This window comes from Diadema setosum, chromosome 1 (assembly GCF_964275005.1).
Source record: "Diadema setosum chromosome 1, eeDiaSeto1, whole genome shotgun sequence".
Taxonomy (NCBI): Eukaryota; Metazoa; Echinodermata; class Echinoidea; order Diadematoida; family Diadematidae; genus Diadema; species Diadema setosum.
Window position 1 is genome coordinate 19,309,804 of NC_092685.1, and position 22,053 is coordinate 19,331,856.

The 22,053-nt window shown below is 38.4% G+C and overlaps 1 protein-coding gene across 1 annotated transcript; it reads right to left on the bottom strand.

Annotated features, from left to right (window-relative positions):
* Window positions 1–10,133: 10,133 nt before the first annotated feature.
* On the bottom strand, window positions 10,134–21,961 carry LOC140234614 (mitochondrial import receptor subunit TOM20 homolog). The gene is made up of 5 exons (XM_072314643.1): window positions 21,798–21,961; window positions 15,256–15,326; window positions 14,683–14,764; window positions 13,528–13,670; window positions 10,134–13,157 (listed from the first exon to the last, which is right to left on the bottom strand). Exons 1-5 carry the CDS (start codon window positions 21,919–21,921, stop codon window positions 13,089–13,091), a joined length of 489 nt encoding a protein of 162 aa, XP_072170744.1. The 5' UTR covers window positions 21,922–21,961; the 3' UTR covers window positions 10,134–13,088.
* Window positions 21,962–22,053: the final 92 nt, after the last annotated feature.

A 22,053-nucleotide genomic window follows, 5' to 3' on the forward strand; every position in this document is an offset into this window, starting at 1 on the left:
TTAGTCATTTTTTGTTCATTCAATACATCAGTCATTTTCCCTGCTCATAAGAATCTCATGAATTGGAAGTGTCCAGCAACACCATGCATTTTCCCTTGTGAGTTAACATGTCATTTGAATCCCCACATCAGCAGCGAATCCATATTTCAGTGGCAAGCCTTCCAAAATATTTATGTCCATCAGATACTAGAGGAGAGGTTTTGGATGACAACATGATGATAATTCCAGTGGGCGTTATGTGGAAAGGGGATAAATGTATGGACTGCAGAATAACTACCTCTGATATATTGTAATTCTTTCTTAACATTGCTACCCTTAATTTCTGAAAATTTAATAAATTGTGCATGTTGTGACACAGATGATAATTTGAAAGAAAGTGCAGATGTGGAAAACTTGCTTGCTGTCACAGTCACCTCATCATAGAAGATGATTAAATTGAACATCTATGCTTTGACAATAGTCTGACCAGACAACTGAGAGATGCTATCATCTGTCACATTTCTTAATCCTTCTCGAGAAAAGTTTGATTAACTTGGCATAATCATGGCAATACACAATGCACCATAACACTAATTTGAGTTATGGCCACACATCACCTGACTTTGCCGTTCACATCTGTGTATTCACATATTTTTGTTCAAGGTTGCACTTACAGCTAGCATTATTTTTTTCTTTTTCTATTAATGCAAAAGGCAAATGTAGAAGTCTGAAGGAAGAATGAAATCAGTTACAATTTGGATGAAACTTTGCAAAGTGACCAACATAATTTATCTTTTCATAGTTTGGAGACTATTTGAGTGAATTCCGTAAAGAGACATGAAGCCAAGGCTATTGTGATTAGCTCATTTTGCTCTTTAACAATTTCAAATGTACTTCTGTGTGGAAAATTTGTATTCATATAATCTGTATTCGTGGTACAAGATGTATTTCATTGTACATACATTTGCATTACTTTTGGTATTGTTGGTTTGATATTACGAATGGACAACCATAATAATAACAAAGTGAAGCATTATACTTATGTAATTTATACACTGCTTGTAATTTTATGACACATTTGGTTCACATTTTGTAACATAGGCCAGCCTTGGCTTGTATATACTGCTTTGTTTTGTACTACTGTACATAATACATAGTATTCATTATCCTTGAATTATTTGAATCAGAATGTCACTCAGTTGCACTGCAACCAAACTTATGGAATCCTGCTATAGATGTACATAGTAAGGCCCCTGATTCCCTTTTATATTTATTTAAATGAATATCAAACATTGCAAGTTGTTTGTTAGGAATAGAAGAATAAGTCACATGTGTACAGGCGCGGTGGAGCACCCCAATTTGCATCTCATTATCGCCCCGTTCTATATGAATTTCCAACGGGCATCCACGGCTGCCCGAAACTGTGTGCATGAAAAAGTCAAATCTTTACCTTCTCCTTGTGCCGCTATGCGTGCCGCTAGTAAACTCAAACTTCCCACACTATCTAAGTTTTTAAAAACCTTCCTTTTGATGAAAAAATTATGAAATTTGCTGCACTAGAACTTGAGATATTAAAGCCTTTTGAAAATCACCTCTCGCAAAACATGCTCTCTGTTTTTTTCCGACTGGACTTTGGCCGGGCTCCAATGTGTCCGAAATTGGCAACATAAGTTCATCAGGCCTCAATCCATGTATGGTGAAAGTTTTCGCTTGGTTCCACCTGTACTTTTTGAGAAATCAACTTGTTTCTACAGGGTTTGGAATAGAAAATTGTAGTCAGTGAAACAATTGAAAATGACGTCATTTCTTTTCCCGTAATATTGAGCATAACGTGAGATTCAGGATTTCGTGCTCATTGTTGGTTTGCATGTGACGCAGTCAATTTTGCTGAGTGTCGCACGGTGGTGACTGCTGAGCTGCTGCTGCGCACGCTGCATGCAGCAATGCGTTGTGTGTGCTGTGACATGCAACGCTACAGTGACATGATTACATATACATGGGACCGACCTGTACGCTTTGCGTTCGTGTCATTTTTGACATCACCTTCTGTTTTTTTCCGACACAACCATGGCCGGGAATATTACGGTATGAAATTTAAAATGCAAGCAGATAAATAAATGTCGGTGTACTTTGTTCGAATGGCGCTTTGGTTCCGCAATCACACTTCGTGAATTTTAGGATGATTTTCGAGGCATATTTTTGGTAATTTTGCTCGCCAGGTTTTCGCTAAAATTTCACATTTTATCATTGTCAAATCCTTTAATATGTTATATGTGCATATTCGGACATGTTTTCAAATTCAAACTAACTCAATTTTAATCCGAAAATAGGTTTCCTTAAATTGTTATTAGCTTGAGAAGTTGTTTACTTTTTCTCAACTACGCGAGTACATGTTGTTTACTTTATGCAAATGAGGCTCGGCTGCCGATGGATTTCTGCGAGATAATTGGGGTGCTCCACCGCGCCTGTGTACCTTAGTATGCCCATCCTTAAAGCTCATTGTTGCTGCTTAGTTGTTTGTTTGTTTTTTTTTTCTGTTAGTTTATATTTACTCCTAATTCACCACCTGATGGTATAAGGTTCTGAAATGATGATGGATGAGGGTACCAGGAGTGGGATGCTTCTAAGCATCGCCAGCCTACTATATCTCTTAAGGATATTCTGTTACTTGTTGTATGCAATACATCGTCACTGGGATGACAAGACCTCAAATCTACAAAATGTCAAATGTTTAGAAGGGCAAAAAAAAAAAAAAAAAAAACATGGCAGCCAAAGCACTGTAACAAATGGATTCCCTTTCCTGTGGTATGCTGTGGCGGCTTCATTTTTGGGGTAAGACAGCTAGAATTTGGACAGGACATCACTAAATTGATTATCTGACCATTAATTTTTTTTTTTTTAAAAGTCATTTTCACCAAAATTTGAGATACAAGGTCTTGTTACCCCAGCGACGATATGTATGTACATCCTTGTATGCTTTTCTTAGGATAAGATTTTGGAAGAAAAAGTGGCCTTTTATATAAAAAAAAATACAAGAATGTGTATTTTGGCATCTTGCCTACTCAGATAGATAAGAGTGTAGCTAGCATGCAAAAGGAGGGGCAAATTTCACCCTTCAGAGACAAAAAAAAAAAGAAGAAAAAAAAAGGAGAAACATACTTGTGTGCATACACCAGTTATGAAATGTTTGGTTCTTATTAATCTGTAATCAGACACAGACACTATACACAGTGTGTGCTGTAGGTATGTACAATGTAGTATGGCTCACCAAATACCACTGAGCACAGACCATATCGATGAGTGTGGGCTGCCCTTATTACTCAGAAAACATGTTGACCCGTTTATACTGGAACCTGGTGGCCTGTGTATTAAGTCTTAGGGGATTTCAGAATTCAGTATGGAACGGGTTAAATGAGCGGCTTGTCAGTCTTTAGAACATGAAATGCTGTCTTCTCCCCCTCCTTCTCCCCATTTGCTCAGATAGGTATGAGTACCGGTACACTACATTCTGCATAAACTTGGATGTGATACTGTGACCAAAACATGTGCATTCCATTCTCGGATCCTTTTACAAAATGTTTTTGTTCTGCAACTCATGTAATGGCATTCACAATGTGACATTTTTATATATCTTTTGTTGTAGTCTTGCTTTATGTTGTGCTCTCTTTTTTCCTCTCAGTTGAGAGATAGGTATTGCCTGAAGTAACTACTTTGTGTAATGAAAGCAAGAGAATATGAGTCAGAGGTGTGAAGGTTGAGGTGTAAATTTTCTTCAGTTCATCTCCCTCTACTTTGTGTAATGCTTGTAAAATATTAAGATGCATATGGATCATATTGTTTCTCCATGCTACAACAGCATTATTGAAGATTTGTTTGTTTTCAAAAGTAAAACTGCAAGACTGTTTTTGAGGACATGTCCTTGTATGGTGACAGTAGCTATGATAATTTGTCCTGTTCCGCATAACAGTTCTGGAGTGGATTTTGAGGGATTTTCCCCTCAAATTTGGGTTTACCAGGTGATATTTTGTCTTCAGTCAGAGAAGAAGTAGTGCAAAATGTCAGACTGCCCGTAACTTGTTCACAGTGATATCAAGAACAATGAAACACTGCAATGGCTTGTCTGATAGTGTACATGAGTGATATAATGTTAACATCTAGGAGACTTACTCATACTGTTACATGATCTCTGTTATTTGGTTGTTGGGTTTTTTTGTCCCCCAAGAAATTTGAGATATTGCACTTTTGTGCAAGTGTGCAAATGCCTGGTCACAAGTGATGTCCTACCTGCTAACATATGACAATTTTCTGTTTTGTCACATGTTTCTCCCTTCTCCTTTCAAGTTTGATATACTACATGTTGTAATGATCATGTTTAAATAATCATTAAGCCAAAAAAAAAAAAAGAGGAATTGTTTTAGTTATCTTCTCAGTTACTGGCACTTATTAAATGCTGAATGCTGCTCTTAATCTGACGTGTCTCATCATCTAATAGACAGTGCATGCCACTTGGATACTTGGACCCTATTGTGCCTGAATTCCTTTTCTGCATCAAATCAAAAACTCAACCTCCAACCAATCTAAATATGGATTAAAGGGGAATTCTGAACCAGTTGCAAGTTTTTCTGAAAAGAAAGAATAAAATTTCATGAGCACAGCAGTGAAAATATGCTAAAAATAGCAACTTATACAGTATGGAAATGGGTGAGCTGGTGATGTCATCACCTCACAATTTTTCCATTAGTCGGGTACCAAAACCATATGAAATTCAATTTTTGTACTATGAGTGGAAAACGTTGTTATTCTTGGCTGAAGAACTTCAAAATAATGGTCAATCATTCATGTTTGACTTTTGAGTCTGAGATCAGTCATACCAGGTTCCACCTCCTTGGTCATACACTATGTGCAACAGGGTCCAGGTAAATTTTTGTTTTTCCGTTTTTTTTTTTTTTTTTTTTTTTCAAATTACAATATATATTTAGAGGTGTTTCTCTGGTATGCACACAGTGCTATGCAACCATTTAGCAGTGCTGGAGCAATAAAATGGATCATATATAAACATATTTGTGAAGTCTTTTCTGTACGTCATATTTCAAGTGTTAAGACAGCACCGTCTGAGAGCACATGTGAAGGTCACTTTTTGATGTACTAATTACTACTATGTCATGTTGTATTTCTTTTTTTGAGCAAGAAAAGGGATGATATATCACTTGGATCATATTCATGAAAGAGTGAAAATGACAGCAGATGTGAACAATTACTGTAACAGCTGTTATTTTTGCAAATGAGGAGGTCACAGACATTTTCGGGAGATGTTGTTTTTGGGATTTTGACTTAACAGCTATCATAATTGCACTGATGCCTGTTCGGGGTATTTTTGCCTGTTGTCAAATTTGCGGTCCAACCGTGATTCACAAAATTCGTGAAAATTAAACCCTCATGAAAATAATGGCTTTTACAGTAAGTAAAAGGCTATTCACTGAAATGTGCTTCTTACAAACCTGGTCAAATATTTAAAGAGTAAATAGCTGGCTGTATTTCTGATACATAATGCATAATTTATATAATGTTTGTAGTACTGGCTTGGAACAAAGGCATACATATGAAAGAGTCTTGTGATCGTAACCAAAGATTTTTCTGCCAGTAACACATCAGTGGTGATGTCATTAACTCGTGGTGGTGTCCTGTGTTCTCATAATAAATGTGTGTATCTGTCTGATAGATTTCATATCTGTACATGGATGGTATTTGTTTCAGAGGTGAAAAGTTGTCTGTTCCTGGACTCTAAGGGATGGATTTGGAAGTTTGTGAAGTGAGAGTGAAAAATACAAATTAAACGGAGGAGTAGCATATTTTACCATTGAGGTTGAACAGTGAATGATCTGTGCTTCCTTTAAATCTACGTTTGCATAGCTGGTGTATCATGTCAACTTGTGAGAGACCATCAGATGGTTTGCTCTCTAAGTCTTTGTTGTGGGTCTTGTCCGGTCTTGGTCCATTTTGAGTAACCATGCTCTGTGTACCTTCCACAGGTATTAGAAAATCGGTCAACCGCTAGATATTGTGAAAGGTGTGTCTGTGTGTTTCAACTTTCAAATGTGGTGATTAATCCAACTCTTTCTATTATTATTAAATTGTATTATTGTCATTGTTATTATGATTATGAATATGATCATTATTGTTATTATGATCATGAATATGATCATTGTTATTGTTATTATGATTGTTATCTTTATCTTTTTCACTGATGTCATTGTTGTATTTATTGTTTTATTATAATTATGTGAAAGATTACATACCATTCTTTTCAGTATTTGTAGTATCAATGTTACTGTCATGTTCATCATTTCTGCATCATTACTTTGAATATGATTTTGACAATGCTCATCATTCATGTCTAATGCTACGTACTGTGCAAAGGTTATGTACTTTTCAGTGGTCTCTGTGAAGCACTGCACTCAGTTTAATGTTTGTTCGTCATCATGTCTGTCTTCAAAAGGACTGCACAGCACGTGGGCTCTGTCACATAGACTGTTCAATTATGATTTCATTTAGGAAAGTAATCACCTATAAGTTATCGATATAACTGGGATGGCACTATGTTTGCAAAATGAAATAATGTCGCTATTCTATCTTGTGATCATGTTTTGCAGGAAATATTATTCCCTGTAAGCATAAGTGAAATGGTCAGTCACATTTTAAGGCATGACATAAAGTTGTTTGACCAAATGAATCCACTGTTGCAGACTTCAATACCTCTTTTAAAACATGTATTTCCAGGAAAGAATGTATCTATTAACAAAAGAATAACATCCATGGCCTGCAGGCATTGTTGATATTCTCATGTGCTCTTGATTGCATTGCAGTGTGCACATACTGGAAAGAATGTGTATGTCACTTTACCTATTAGATACCATACTGTCAATGTGTGAAAATAATTCATATTATACAATTTGTCACGGAGACACTGCCCATGATGGAAATTTTCAATCACTTTCATTTCACAAAAACTTGACACACGTGTGATCTACTGTCACAATCATCAATATTCATTTATGTTATAGATTCTAACATCTTCTATCTTCATAGCTTTCCCTGCCCCAGATATGGGATCTATTTTTGCCATATGGCGTCAATACTCAGTTGATATGATATGTGTGTACAGCATTTAACGGAGTGTACTGTCCTTATTTATTCTCTCTTTTAACTTTTCATTGCAGTTGACAACATTGAAATGAAATACTGGTAGCCCAGAGGATGAGCTATCCTGTGTTTTTGCCTTGCATGGGACCAGAATTGCAAGCAGTGTTTTCTGTGTCAATAGAAAGATGATGATGAAATACCTTACTGTATTCAAATATATTTATTAATTCTTGATAGTTGAGGGCCTGGAACGAGGTACATTCCCACTGGCTACTACACCAATCCCAATTTTAACACACTTCGAAGGCTGGCTGCAGACTTCAGGATGCCATTTTCTAATGGCTGTTTTGTACTTATTGACTAAAATAAACATTTGCTGTGGCTAGTCTACATTCTCAGTCTCATCACTTCATTTGTATTCAAAATATGAGGTGGGACAGCCTTGTATTATCTCTTTTACAATTGCCATTTTGTAATTCCCATGTAAATGCAAACTCTGTAAATTGTTGATGTCCATATACTGTGTACTTTTAACCTTATCATTTACATATTATATTTTTCTAAGCAGGTCTTAAATGCTACATCAATTTAGTTATGGGGTTTTGCTATGGGATACCAGAAAGTGTATGTACGAATGTACCATAGAGGTATAGATTTATTTAAGTATCTTTATTCTCATGTACTGGACTTGTCATGTATGGCCACATGCAGCAATTGTATTGTGTATCTTCATTTAACTTGCATTAAATAGGAAAAATGGAAACCAGAGGGTTTGTGTTACTTGTGTAAGTGTAGCTTTTCTGTGCAGTAAGCCAAGAAGATTATTTGATGTTTGAGTGCAAGTGTGCATTTGTTTCAGTGTGTGTGTGCTTTTAATTTGTGCATTTGTTGTGTGCAGATTCTGATGATGTATGTGTGATGCACTATATACAGTATTTGTATTTATAGAAAAGATTATAAATCACAGAGACAATCTTTAATGACTGCTATGAGTGGAAAGAATTTACTTTAATGAATTCTTTAATATGTTGAGTTGTTTTCATTGCATCTGATTGACAAATTTACCTTCATTGATGTCTAGTAATCAGATTGTTGGTCCCACTCAAGCAAGTATGCCCATGATTCTTATCATGGCTACTACTGAAACACTGAATAATTGGTGCTTTTTAGGTCAATGAAGGGCAATTCATCAATCAGATGCAATAAAAATAATTCAAGAATTCATTAATTTGAATAGGTACATAGGCCTAGTACCTGCTTCTTTAACCATATCTTAACGGGGGGGGGGGGGGGGGGGGGGGGGGGGGGGGGTCAATTGAACCCCCGCCGACATTTTCATGACTTTATTTCTTAAGTCTTCCTCACATTGTGAGACCAAATTTGCCATGTCCTGGTACACCGTTCTGAAGTTAAGTAATGTTTTGTACATGCAAGCCCCAAAACAGCTCAAATTTGTAATATTAGTGCAAATCCAATGCCAATTGCATTATATAAATTAGATTATTTCCACTTTTGGTCATTGAAATTAATCAATCCTAATGTAGATAAGCATGAAAAAGTGTCTGCAACAAATTTTGGCAAAAAAAAAAAAAGCACAAAAGATTGAAAAACAATGAAATACATAAGAAATTGACCAAACACTAAAAATGTAAGGAAATTGATTTTGATTGTGCTATCTTTTTGTGAGAAAATTTTTCAATTTGTCTTGAGGAATTCTGACTAAAAAAAAAAAAGCAATCCTTCTACCTTCTTAATGGCAGAAATATGATTTCATGCATAAATGTGCATAATTTATCAACTAAAAATAGAAAATCAATATTTTGCTATTGTCTAACCATATAATCTTGTAGTCCACATCCGGCTCTATGTTTAGCCAAAATTTTGTAGCGATCGTGCCATTGGGGGCCAGGATCTGGGGGGGGGGGTCTTGTTGACACTCTGAAACAATACAACACAATTGCATCACTTGATGCTATACAAATAATGCACAGGTGTGAGTGTGTTAGTGGAGATGCAGCGCACTCGAGGGTATTCACAATTGTGCAACATGTTGCACTACATTGTGAATATCTGAGAGTTATGACTTTTCGTTGCACTTTTTGCATGGCCGTGCATGTTAGTAAGAAAATCAAGAGCACACACTTGACTCATTTCAGCACTTTTGATTGGCTACATTCTTGAACCCATTTTATAAAAAAAAAGTGTTGAGCAATATACCAGTAAATGTACGGCTGGCCCCTGCATACACCCAGTCTCAGTTGCCATAGTGCATGCATGACAACACAGCTAGTTTATACCTACTGCATGTGTGAATGTGTGGCCAATGCTTCACTTTGATCAATATGGTGGACCTTTTGAATTAAAAGCAATGTATGCGTATCAGTAAAATGCACATATAGAAGATAGTTGCCCACAGAATTTACACTGTATGTGTATCAGTTGATAAATTCCATACACACCACTGATTATTTCTTGGTTTTCTCTGAACAGAAATCTCCTTCATGCCAGAGAATTTCAGAATTTCATTGGCATGTGTTTTTAAAGGAAATCAAGTCTTCCGAAGTGTGGCAGTCCATGTTAAGACAACAAACACTATAAGCTACAAATACCAACACATGTAGTTTGAAATGGGACAGAGTGCTACTTATGACATTACATTGACTTTCAGTGTACATACCCTGTAATGTGTGATAAACGTCTGGTTGAAAATGTATTCATTTTCAGAGATTTTGTCACTGCCTACTTTTTTGTTGGTCATATTTCAGGAATATATACAAGCCACTGATAGCTGCTTTGTTAGTACATTCATTTCCACACCAAGCAGTATTTGTTCGATGGAAAATTGGAATCTGATGGCTATTTACAATATCATATTCCTGCACATCACAGGATGTTTTAAAACAGACTTTTAATCACATAGTTAACAGAGACTGATGAATGGTACACATTCAGGGTACCTCGATATTGTGTAGTATCTGGTGTCACATGACCATTTCATGGCATCAGTAATGAATGAATCAATGTCTTCCCTCATACACCCTCCTTCCCCAAGTACGTACAACACACAAACACACACACACATTCTCAGAAGATGCTTCAACTGGGGCTATGATAATTTGTTGAAGGTAACTGGGCATACTCTATTACATTTGTCTCCTGGGGGGGGGGGGGGAGTCTTTATTCTGATAAATTGACTAATTGAGTTGAAAATCATTAAAAAAAAAATCAGTTTAGTAAGTAAAAAAATTGGACTTCATGTAGCGTATACGTCCATACACAACAATTGAGGATACTGTACACATTTTCAAATTTCACCGTTTTGATAGTCTGAAGCAATATTTGCCTACATGCAGGTCTAAAATATGCAAAATGGACAGGAATATTATACATTGTACAACTTAAGTATTTCATTTGTTTTAGACAAGCAATCACGTGCCCAGAGTGAAATACTACAATATCCCCAATTGAAGCTGTTATGATAACACGCATACAAACACAGAGACAAACAGAAACTTAACAGTCACTGCAAAATCTACATACGTTCATTACTTGACGGTACACATTAAAAAGAATTAAAACATCTCTGACACTTTTTGTCTAGTTAAATCCATTGTATTCTTGCCACCAACATGTAAAAGTAAAATGTACTTTAGGGTAAAAAAGGGCATTTGTCTGTCCTTTCCTACAAAAATATACAAGACCAAAAATCATTTGGTACAATACATTCATTACTAGATGCATCAGTATGACACAAAAATGAATAAATAACATGTACCTTCTTCACATAGTACCATCCCCACAACTAAGCCAGGATACATGTGGAGCAAGATGCTGACTCATCCGCAATACACCTTGTGTTCCCATGGTAACAGGCCGACAGACTTCAGGACAAGGTTACAATTACACATACATATACGGTGTCAATATCGTTATGTACATTGTATTGCTTGCTGTGGCTGCCAAATGCAGCTTCCAATATGCCCAACAATGATGTGTGCATTTATACTTTAAAAAAGAAAAAGAAAAAAGAAAACAACAATGAGCCTGTGTCAACTCTGTCATGAGCATCAATCCCGATGCAATGTTACTATTCTGACTCACAATGTTACAAATTAAATCCAATTAGTTATGCCAATCCTTCTTGATGCATTTGTACACCAAAACTTGACCAAGGAGGGCAGTATTATGCATGCTTCTATAGGCGAAACAGTCTTTTAACACTATAATGAATGAAATGGCATCTCTTTTCCATATGCACCACAAGACACGCCCTCAAGGTAGGAGGGGAGCCTCGTTATTACACTGTAAGAAGGCATATGTGGTGAGATAACAATACAGGAGAGCTCACTGTCCCTATTCTCCTTGCATCTTGTTCAGTGGAAATAATGAATTGCTCATACTGAGAAATGATGGTAAATCATGCTCAAAGCATGCATTTCATGCATACCAATAATTAGAGAAATATATTTGGCCACAGGTATTCACGCTCGTGGCACAGCAGTACCTCTTCTACAAAGTAATTACTCTCTGCAGAGACATAGACTTACTGCACTGCTCTATACGCCATGCAATTACGCCGACCATCGGACACATTCATAAAGTCTGTTCAAGACAGTTTTTCAAGAAAACCCTTTAAGCATGCACTGCTGCTGCTAAGCACATAAGGGAAATTAATCAATTCTGTCAACAGCTGTAAGCAGCAGTGCAGCAGCAGTAACTTTCGAAAGATTTAGATTCGAGGAGATAAAGATGTTTTTCATTGAATTTGGCAAGTTTTGTTGTCATTATGTCATTCTCTTCTCTTTTGGCACCTACATAAGTAGATGCTAGAGAGAGTGCAAATGTGAATGCAACAGTATGTATCATTGCATAGCCTATTTACTGTGTAGGCAGTATCATCAACCTCATCACAAAGTTTTCCTGTATAACACCTTCTGCAGTGAAAGGTGTCGTCTCATCACTACTAATTCAATAAATAGTCCTTTTTAAAACAGGAAAAAAGAAGAGTGCATAATTAAACAGTGATATCAAAATGGTGATGGGCGACACTGCAAAATTCACTTGAACTGCAACACTAGCAACTTTACAAAATAATCTCAAGTAGATAATTGCAGGATGTGTAAATCATCCCATGCTGCATTTCAAAACTATACATGTTCCATCTTGCACAATACTCACTTCATACATGAACTTTGCTTTACTGCACTCTCGTAATTGAACACAGCAACTGTGTTTCTGTTTCGATATGAAGATTTATTTGCATTTTTTTGAAATGCATTTAGTGCAAAGAAATTGTATGAATGGTAGCCCAATTTATCATCTGAAAATATTCTCTCACTCAATTTTTATTCATTAGAGCATCTGGAAAATCAATACACTTACCATATTTATAGTACATTTACATTTTCAACTTTTTACACATTTTGGCATATCACAAAGAACTAAACTAAGGGTAATATCATTGTATCTAACATTTTGCAGTCTTCAATGTCTGCGACACCTGTGTCTGTGTGTGTGCTTGCATATTGTACATGCATGTGTACGTAGTCTGTAATTTGAGTTTCAGTTAATCAATCAAAGACAGTTTAAAAAGGATAGGCCATGGGTTGCATAAGGTTTTTAGGGGTTCTACAAAATACACAATACCAAAGCCAGATCACCATCCTCTGCTAAATTTCTGAATGGCAAAATGCAATCTGAAGATGCGCCAAAGGATAAAAAATTCTTCCTTACTCACAACTACTCTCATAACAGCACTGCATCCGTGGGACGATTCAATTTCACTATCTCAACCCAATTACCTGAAGCTGGGATCACAATCAAGATTGTCACCCTCACACAGGATTTGTGATGTCTGAGGCAGCCTCCTCCACTGTGGCAACACCCAAACACTGCTGATGTGAAAGTCTCTTGCTGTTTTGAAAATAATTGATTCCCCATTTTTGGGGGGTCCATATGCATCAAAGAATCTATTCCAGGTCATCAACTTCTTGTATCGTTGCTCCACTACTCTTTCCAGCCGCCATGCTATTGACTTTCTGCAATCCAGTGGTACGAATACACAGAAAATGAAAGCAATTACATCTCACAGCCTGTGTGCAACATTTTTATGATTCGTCTTCCTGGTTTGGGAAGAATTATGCCTCTATTCTTAAGTGATAAAATCCATAAATTTGGCAGGCTAACTTGAAATGTTAAGTTTTGTACATTTCCTTTCATATGAATAACTGAACGGACAAAACAGACTTAAGAAAGGGTATCATCAATCCAGATTTATATTTCATCTTACTACAGAGGCAAGATTCACAAAAAAAAAAAAAGATAACATGAAGATCATGAAAAAATCATTTGGCACTCATTTTATGCACATGTTAAGTTAGAGAACAGGACGAGTTAACACTGTCATACCTTGCTAGTTTCCCGCAGCTTCTCTACCAGCAACTGGAAGACTGTATTGGGCAGGGTCTGGTGGAGGACCTGCAACAGCTGCTGGGGTTGGCCACACACAGCCACAGCATAACTCAGGTGTTCCACACCATTCTCAAAGTCACCTGCAATGAAAGGACGATGCACGACCAGTGGTGCATGAGGAAAATGAAAGGGACAGACAGACAGACAGAAACAGAGAAGATAAAGAACAAAGAGGCAAAGAGATAGACCATGGAGTTGAATTAATCAAGAGAGTTTTGTACTATATCAAATTCTCTGGCTGTTTTGCCGTGTCCACTGCAAAAACCTAGGGATTTATCATTTCTCAACTACTGTAAAACGAGGAATGTTCACGTGCGTTATGATTTTGTGACCGCCCAAGATTTGCGAAATTAAAATGCATGCAAAATTTCTTGTCTACACTATATGCATTGAACGGCAATGGCAATTTGCGAAAATTTCATGCCACGAAAAAGGCCGTCGGCTCCAATTCGCGAAAATTTCGTGCCGCGAATATATCATGTTTTACAATATGTCTTTTGGTGTGGAGTAATTGTCAGTACAACAGCCAAACTCACATACAGCCACTGACAGCATGTTAGCTGTCAGCAATTTACAGTATTTGCAGAAATACTGCAATCTCATGCCTGTGTGAAAGCAATTTTTAAAAAATGTTTTTGTTTTGTTTTATCAAATGGCAATGAGTGCATCACTGCACACAGTTTGCTACATTGAATGAACACTGAATCACTGCTTACAATACAAACAGATTTGCACATTTCCTCACTACGTATCATGTAAGCAGAAACCCTACAATAATCTCCCTCTAATCTTTGCGAGGTGAAATGTACCATGCAATTACATGGAAAATACTAATTGGAGTAAATCTGTTATGTTTGAAATCGTCTCTTCTGAACTAAACATCACAACTGACATGTAACATGTTACTTGTGATGTCTAGTTCAGAAGAGACAATTTCAAACATATTGTAATGTAAACCCAAGCAAAAACATATCAACAAATATACCACCAAAAACTAAACGCATGTGAAAGAAGACTTAGTTTGGATGGATCCTTCATATAGCAAATTGGATGTGCTGCTGCTTTGCACATATTTATCTTTGATGCACCAACCTTGGGCAAGAAGTTCCTCTCCCATCTGAACTTGTCGCAGGAAAAACTTCTGGACTGCTTCTGCATCTTGCAAGTTAGGCAGCTACAGCAAATCATTAGAAAAATTAACATCACACAATTATGAAAAGAAAAAAAAAAAAGGTCAGGTTAAACTCTTTCAAATGCAAGCCATTTTTTCAAAGCATTGCCAGGTACCAAGATTATCAGGCATATCAGTCAAAAATTTCAATGAATCATTTTTACTGGTCATACATGAAGGTTTCAGTTGTAAGGCATAATGAGCATTCTGACTGAAACACAACAAACTTTTATTGGCAGTTCATTCTACCCTTATATTTCGACAGAATGAATTGTGTATGGATATGAACAGTAAAATCATTTTATTTCCATTCAAACCACCCTTCTGGAAAATCATTTTCCCAAATGACATACTCATATCAGTTAAACCATTTCTTTTTTAAAATATGAACATGAAGGTTCATACTTTGAAATGTCTAATTGCATTATTTTTTTTTTCTATTTGCAATCAAAGACTTCATTACTTAGAATACTATTAAATTTTAACTGACAAACCTCAATTGCTCGTCCCCCGACACTTGCTCCACCGGCTGATTGGCTTGAATGAGACTTTGCTTTTCTCCTTCCTGCATTTATGAAATAAAAAGCATGCTAAAATGTTATTACATAAAAATAACAAGAGACCCGCGGGTCTAGTGCTCACCTAAGTATCTCAAGTTCACCTTTCATGCAGTCACTAATCTAAATTACACAAAGCTCTACCATGATTTGACCAGACATTCTCAAGTAGAAGATGAACATGTACAATTAGGGCCCAAATTCGGACCCCCCAACTCATAGTATCAATTTTAGTTATATCACTTCTGGTTCTAGAGAAGAATTTTTTTTTTTTTTTTTTTAAGATTCCTTAATTTGGGGGGATGGGGTTGGGGGCAGGAGCATGGTGCCCCTTTTAACAAATTGAGATCCTAACCCACTTGGGATGCTACCTGCCAAGTTTGGTGAATATCCATCATGAGGTTTTCAAGAAGAAGATAAAAATGTACAATTTAGGCCCCAATTTGGACCTTAACATTTCCTTAATTTTGGGGGGTTGGGGGTCCCCTGGGGGCCCCCTGGGTGGGGCATGGTGCCCATTTCAACAAATTGAGATCCTAACCCCAAGGGATGCTACTTGCCAAGTTTGGTGAAAATCGGTCTTGGGGTTTTCAAGAAGAAGATGAAAATGTAAAAAGTTTACGCACGCCAGACGCCGGACAACGCACGCTGCACGACGGACGAAGAGCGATCGCAATAGCTCACTTGAGCCTTCGGCTCAGGTGAGCTAAAAAGCATGGGGGTTTAAGGGTTAGCGCTTTAACTACATATCTCAAATTCTACTGAAACAAACTGCACCAAACTCTCCGGATATACTTATTAGCTAATTTCAAATCACTAATAATTCAAATGATTTATGAAGTCAGATGAGAAATGCAGTTGAAATGTGAAAGCAAGCCGCCCATAATTCGACCATAACACCATCCACGGTTCGACCGCCAGCTACTTAGAAACCTATGCTTTTGGCTTTTGTGCACAGTCAAATTTTGGAATGGGAGGTCGAACCTTGGTGTAGGTTATTTATCAAACAAACTGCTAACGTCAATTACCATGAAGTCGCCAATTTTCTTTTTATCATTACAAATAACAGGCAAAACTGATAATTCATCCATTAATGATCTCATCATGTGAAATCACAATTCTCGCCTCTCTAGTTACTCTTCCATGCAGTTTGTGATGGAAACAACTCATAAATTTATGTGGGAAACCATGTCGCCAGCAATGTAGTTTGCATGTGTTAATGCACCTACGTCAGACCCACACGAACAGCCACGCGTGCTTACTTTCAGGTTCACAATCTAGCTTGCATGCACACACGACACATGCAAACATAACAGATAAAACTGATATTTCATCTTTACATAGGTGATCTCATCATGTGAAAATTAAAATTCTCAACTTTCTCTTCCATGCAGTTTGTGATGAAAACAACTCACAAATTTATGGGGAAAAGCATACGATTTTGGTATTTTCCATCCGGCGACCCGACGAGAGTACAGGTACTACTGATGAGTCGTCAGCAGTGTGCAGTTTGCATGTGTTAACGCACATGCATTAGACCCGCACGCACGGCCTTGAGCCATTTTTTTTAAAGATTATCAAACATAACACTAGAAACAAGCAAAAGTGATATTTCATCCTTTGATAATCTTGTCACGTGAAAATTAAAATTCTCACCTTTCTCTTCCATGCAATTTGTGATGAAAACAACTCATGAATTTATGGGGAAAAAACTTGGGTTATTGATATTTTCCATCTGGCGACCCAATGAGAGTACTAGTGACGAGTCGCCAGCGTGTAGCTTGCACGTGTTACAATGCACATCTGCATCAGACCTGTGTGAACAGCCGTGCTTGCATGCCCTCAGGTTCTCACTCCAGCACCCATGCACACACAACACATGCAATTCGTCATTAATTTTGCCAGTACCGGTACTCTCACAGGGTCGCCATCGGACAATTGTTTTGTCACTGTTGAGCTGCCATCCTATTTTCTCTCATTTTTCAAAACACACCCATCATCAAATGGTTCGACCCAATGCTGTAAATGCCAAAGTTCAAAATGACATGTGATTGTGATTTAACTACCCTCCCTTCAAAAATATTGCCTCCCCCATGAAAAAGTGGACATGCCCAACCTGTTGCGTGAGCACACTCCATGATTAGTGTGTGTGTGTGTGTGTGTGTGTGTGTGTGTGTGTGTGTGTGTGTGTGTGTCAAACGAAACGCAGTACCGGTACCGAATTCAAACACACGTTCATGTCCATAAAGTTCTTGCCTGCCACACACAGATTTTTCACTGTCACGGAAGGAAATATTTCTTACTTTTGCTCGACGTAAAAAAAAGAGTCATACACATGAAATAATAGAGTACAAGAAGGACAAAGAGCGACAGGTGCATGAACATAAATGAACGAGTGGCCACTTGGCTAATGGCGACTTAATGGTAGGTGACGTTTACATGGAAATGTAAAGGTTTACTAGTAACATTAACCCCGGGGCACTCCTTGTACACAGTTATATTGTGGGAGCGCCTCGAGTCAAAAGAGTGCTATCTCTGTACGTTGTACAAAGAAAAACATATATTTGCAGTACTATAAGTTTCGTATTTTACAAGCAAAAGGCTTACTTTTATAATATACATACGTTTCTTACCTTATTAATATAATACATTCACATGTTAATTTCCACATTAATCCCATGTAGTCTTGAAAAGACGTTTTTCTACGAGTTCATATCTATCCCTCCCGTTCATTCTTTGGCTTTCGGTGCAACCTTTGCGTGGCACTTTGCGCATTGGCGATATATTAAATACGCGTCGTGATGATACGAGTCGTGATGATTTTAGCCTTTGAACAAGGCCCTTTCGCTGTGCGCTGTGTTGTGGCAAGCGAAAGAGTTCGAGTGAAACGCGCCCACACCAGAGAGCATGCAATCAGGCGCCACACGATGTCGCGCAGCAAGAGTGCCTGGTCAAAAAGGCTACACTGCTACCCACTCATGCAAGCGCAGAGGTTTCAAATCTCGTTTATCTTGGCAGCTGTTGATCTCGCAGATTCCTCCTGACTGAATCATTTCAAATCATTGATTTGGACAGAAATGGACCATTAAATTAGCGGACAATTGCGTTCCGCGTAACCTCTTGTCAATAACTGGAATACACCGGTAAGTATTCAAATTGACGCATTTTGTAGTATTTAAGGTGATATTTAACCGCGATACTAGGCCTTTCTAGATCCAAAATCCTGCAACGCTTGTCGCAGTTATACTATAAATAGTAGGCCCTAAATGTTAGACTTTAATTAACAGTTAGAATTTTAGCACAGGAGGTCGAACCTTGGCTGCAGGCATTTTTGCTTTATTCAACAAAATTTACATTAAGATATATTTAGCATACATTGTTGTAGAAATCTAGATTAGTATCATTTGAGTTGAACAAATATTGCAGAAAAGCTTAACAGTATTTCAAGTAACACTGTTTAGCATTAACATGGTTAACATGATATTGATAACGTTAAGTCAGTGTCCGAAAACTGGTGGTAAATTTACTACTGGTACAGTGGTAGATTCTAACGTTAACTTCTTTTTTGGGGGGCAATTGTGCACTTTACGGCCCTATATTATCGGTACCTCATTCGCTGTGTGCCAAGGTGGTATCCCATCAACCAATCCACACTGAGCAGCTGGCGAGCTTCTCTTGCTGTATGGAACGCCGTTTGACAAGTGATACGGTCACTAAAAGCCTGACTCACTCACTGCGCTCCTGCAGAGCTAGTTGACACATCAAACACTATGTGCGATCGTGATTTCGCGTGGCTTTGCTCTCCGCTGCAGGATTATCGAGCTTTACATATCTATGTTGCATCGCAGAAAATTGCCATGATCATGGCGCAAAATGTGAGAAAGTTGGCAGTAGTCTGTGATACAATAGATTCCATTTTGAACATCCTATTCCTATTCACGGCGCCTGGTCGGGCTGCGCTCGTTAAAACGGTAATTGTGTAGACGAAATATTAAAACACTAACAGACTGACGAATCGGGATAAGATTTCGGGTTTTTTTAATTATTATTTCACAGAATAATTTTGCCAAGGCCGCGAGTGGACATATGTCCTCCGCAATAGCACTACGGTTTGCACTCCCACCGTTCACGAGCGATGACGTCATGTCTCGCTCAGCGCACTGCACGCACCATGCCGTTGACCCTACCATAGCAGACGACGGCAAGCTAGTATCGGTTGATGATCGGCTTGCTATCGCTTTCAACTATGAAAGGTTTTCCCTCATTGGTTGGCTTGCTCTCCCACAATGCCTTCCGAAAATGACATCACTGCTTTCTTCCATTCATAAGCTTTGCGTTGATACCATATACACCTCCATGGCTTATTGGAAAACGACAGAGATTTTCCGTATAATTTCGCCCTATATTATGGAATTTTCCGGCAATCTGTGCCAGGAATATGTCATCAAAGGAGCAGTTTTGGTCATTCATGCAATTTTTTTTTTAACCCTCGTGGTATTTTTTGATGGATTCTCGAGCGATTTATCTGTGTTTTGATACTACTTTTACCGTGTGCGAGTATGTAATGTGCAATGTATGTGCGAGGATGTTTGAAGTGCATAGATCAATGTTGATAATGTTAGATTTCCGTAGCGAGCGACCTACCTGATACCAGCGGTGCACTGCAAGGCTGTTTGGGTATAGTAAGGGTACTTAAGGGACTTAATGGTCGCGCATAGCGTAACTGCGTATAGCAAGCAATATTACGCGTAGGACTAAGCGCAAAATTTGCCGATACGCCCATGGAATAAACATACCTGACAACCGCTAAACATGAGGAAGCAGGTAAGAAATTTTGATTTCGAACAAATTTTTCACTAAATTTCCAATTTTTAACCTTGTAATTTACCTACCTTAGCTTAAAATCTTTTTAAAGGATGTTGTAGCCTAGACGTGTCGTTTCGCTTGTCTCGTTTGTATGATCGTAGCCGATAAAATTCGTAATTTGTTCGATCGATCGTTTATAATATTCTACGAAAGCCAAAGCATGTTACAGTCACAGAGAGGGGCAGACACTTTCACACATGAAACGACATAGGGCAGCTGCGCGACCTTTACATACCCCGAGAAATTGAACGCATAAAATTAAGTCCGACATACAAATGGCGACAGCGTACTACTCCGTCATCGTATCATAAGGAGATTCTGGGAGGTGATTTTTCTGCATTTTCGTGATATTTATTGAGAAATTCAGGTACGATTGTGGAATAATTTCTATTATAAGAGCATCACAAATTTTCGTGCGCGATATCTAGACCCCTCAACCATACATACAAACGGGTTACGAGAGCGGGATAGCGTGCAGTGACTACACGCGCTGTGCATGCTAGCGATGCAGCAAGCGAGACACAGTGCTCACATTACATACACATGGCCAATGCAGTCGTGGTTCAGCCAATCAGCAACGAGGTAAGACCTGGCAATTAAGCGCATCGTGGAGCGGAGAGAGGTCGAGAGAGAAGAGGCCAAGATATTTTTAGCTCTCTCATTGCTGCGATCGCACAGCCGATAGTCGAGATATCGATATTCTGTACACAATCCGGAGTTAACAGTTGAGTGGTGGAGCGGCAGGCATTCTCGGTGCAGTTCGGGGCGGCATGAATTATGCATGTCGGGGATCTGCGCTTGCCCCGTGTTGACCGAGGCGCTGCTTAAACTGTGTACATGGCCTATGGCAGCCAAACCGTAGTAAATAGGTTAATTAGTGATTCCCTGCTTAATTAAGATATACACAAAATTCGTTCATTTAAAGTCATGATTGAAGCACTGAAGTTTACCACTCGTTGCGTTCCGTTGTGTGCCAATGCACAGCACCCTGTTTGTCTGGGTCTGCTCGCGCTCGATCGCGCCACGCAAGGAAGGGCATTGCCATTAGAGGATTCATGTGCAATGATGTGGCGTACCGGAAGAGCTTTCATCACTCACACGCACAGTCATTGACACATTCACACACACGAAACCAACGCGAAATCTCACACACATTTACACAGTACAATGCCGGAAGACCCGCGGTGCGGTGCTTGATGAATGATAGGTACTCGATTTCGCACGCACTGCTCGCAAAGGGTAAAATCTCGCACCGATCAAATAGCATACCATAGGCATGATAAAAAAAAAGTGCACAATTGCCATTTTTTTAACATTAACATAATGTTAGGCACCTAGAAAATCTAATCGATGAAAAGTAACAAATTTTACTAATGATGTCCTGTTGGCTGCCAGGCAAGAACTTGAGAAGGGCTGACACATAATGTCTAACGTTAATGTTAACTTGTTAACGTTATATGACCGGAACTTGTTGCGGAATCACTGACTACCATTGACTACATTTGCGACTCTAATGACCGGGCACTCCGGTCGCATACTCCCCGGTTCATGTACATACAAAATGAGCCGATCTTGCCATTTAATCTTAGCGAGTCTAACAAGACATGACTTACGCTCTTTTAATTTCTGGCGAAATAATGGATCGCTCCTCCTCTTTCTATCGAAGTATATGCAGTAGCCAATGAATAGCGTCCCAGCTATTCCGGCGAAAACACCTGCAGTTCTTCTGGAAATCATTCTGCACAGGTCACACGTAACTAATGTTACACCGCTGCAGCTAGCTAGCTGCATGCGGGCGGACGAGACTTTTTTCCTCTATCTTCACGTCTCGTGAAATCCGAGATATGAGTGTCCTGCTTCCATTCTGGG

What these genes read in the sequence shown, in the direction of transcription:
- LOC140234614 (XM_072314643.1), bottom strand. Translation starts at nt 21,921, where the DNA reads ATGATTTCCAGAAGAACTGCAGGTGTTTTCGCCGGAATAGCTGGGACG. An exon ending in TCGCCAGAAATTAAAAGAGC is followed by an intron (nt 15,327 to 21,797) that starts GTAAGTCATGTC and finishes TCATAAATGCAG; the next exon opens with GAAGGAGAAAAGCAAAGTCT. An exon ending in AGCTGCGGGAAACTAGCAAG is followed by an intron (nt 13,158 to 13,527) that starts GTATGACAGTGT and finishes ACTGGATTGCAG; the next exon opens with AAAGTCAATAGCATGGCGGC.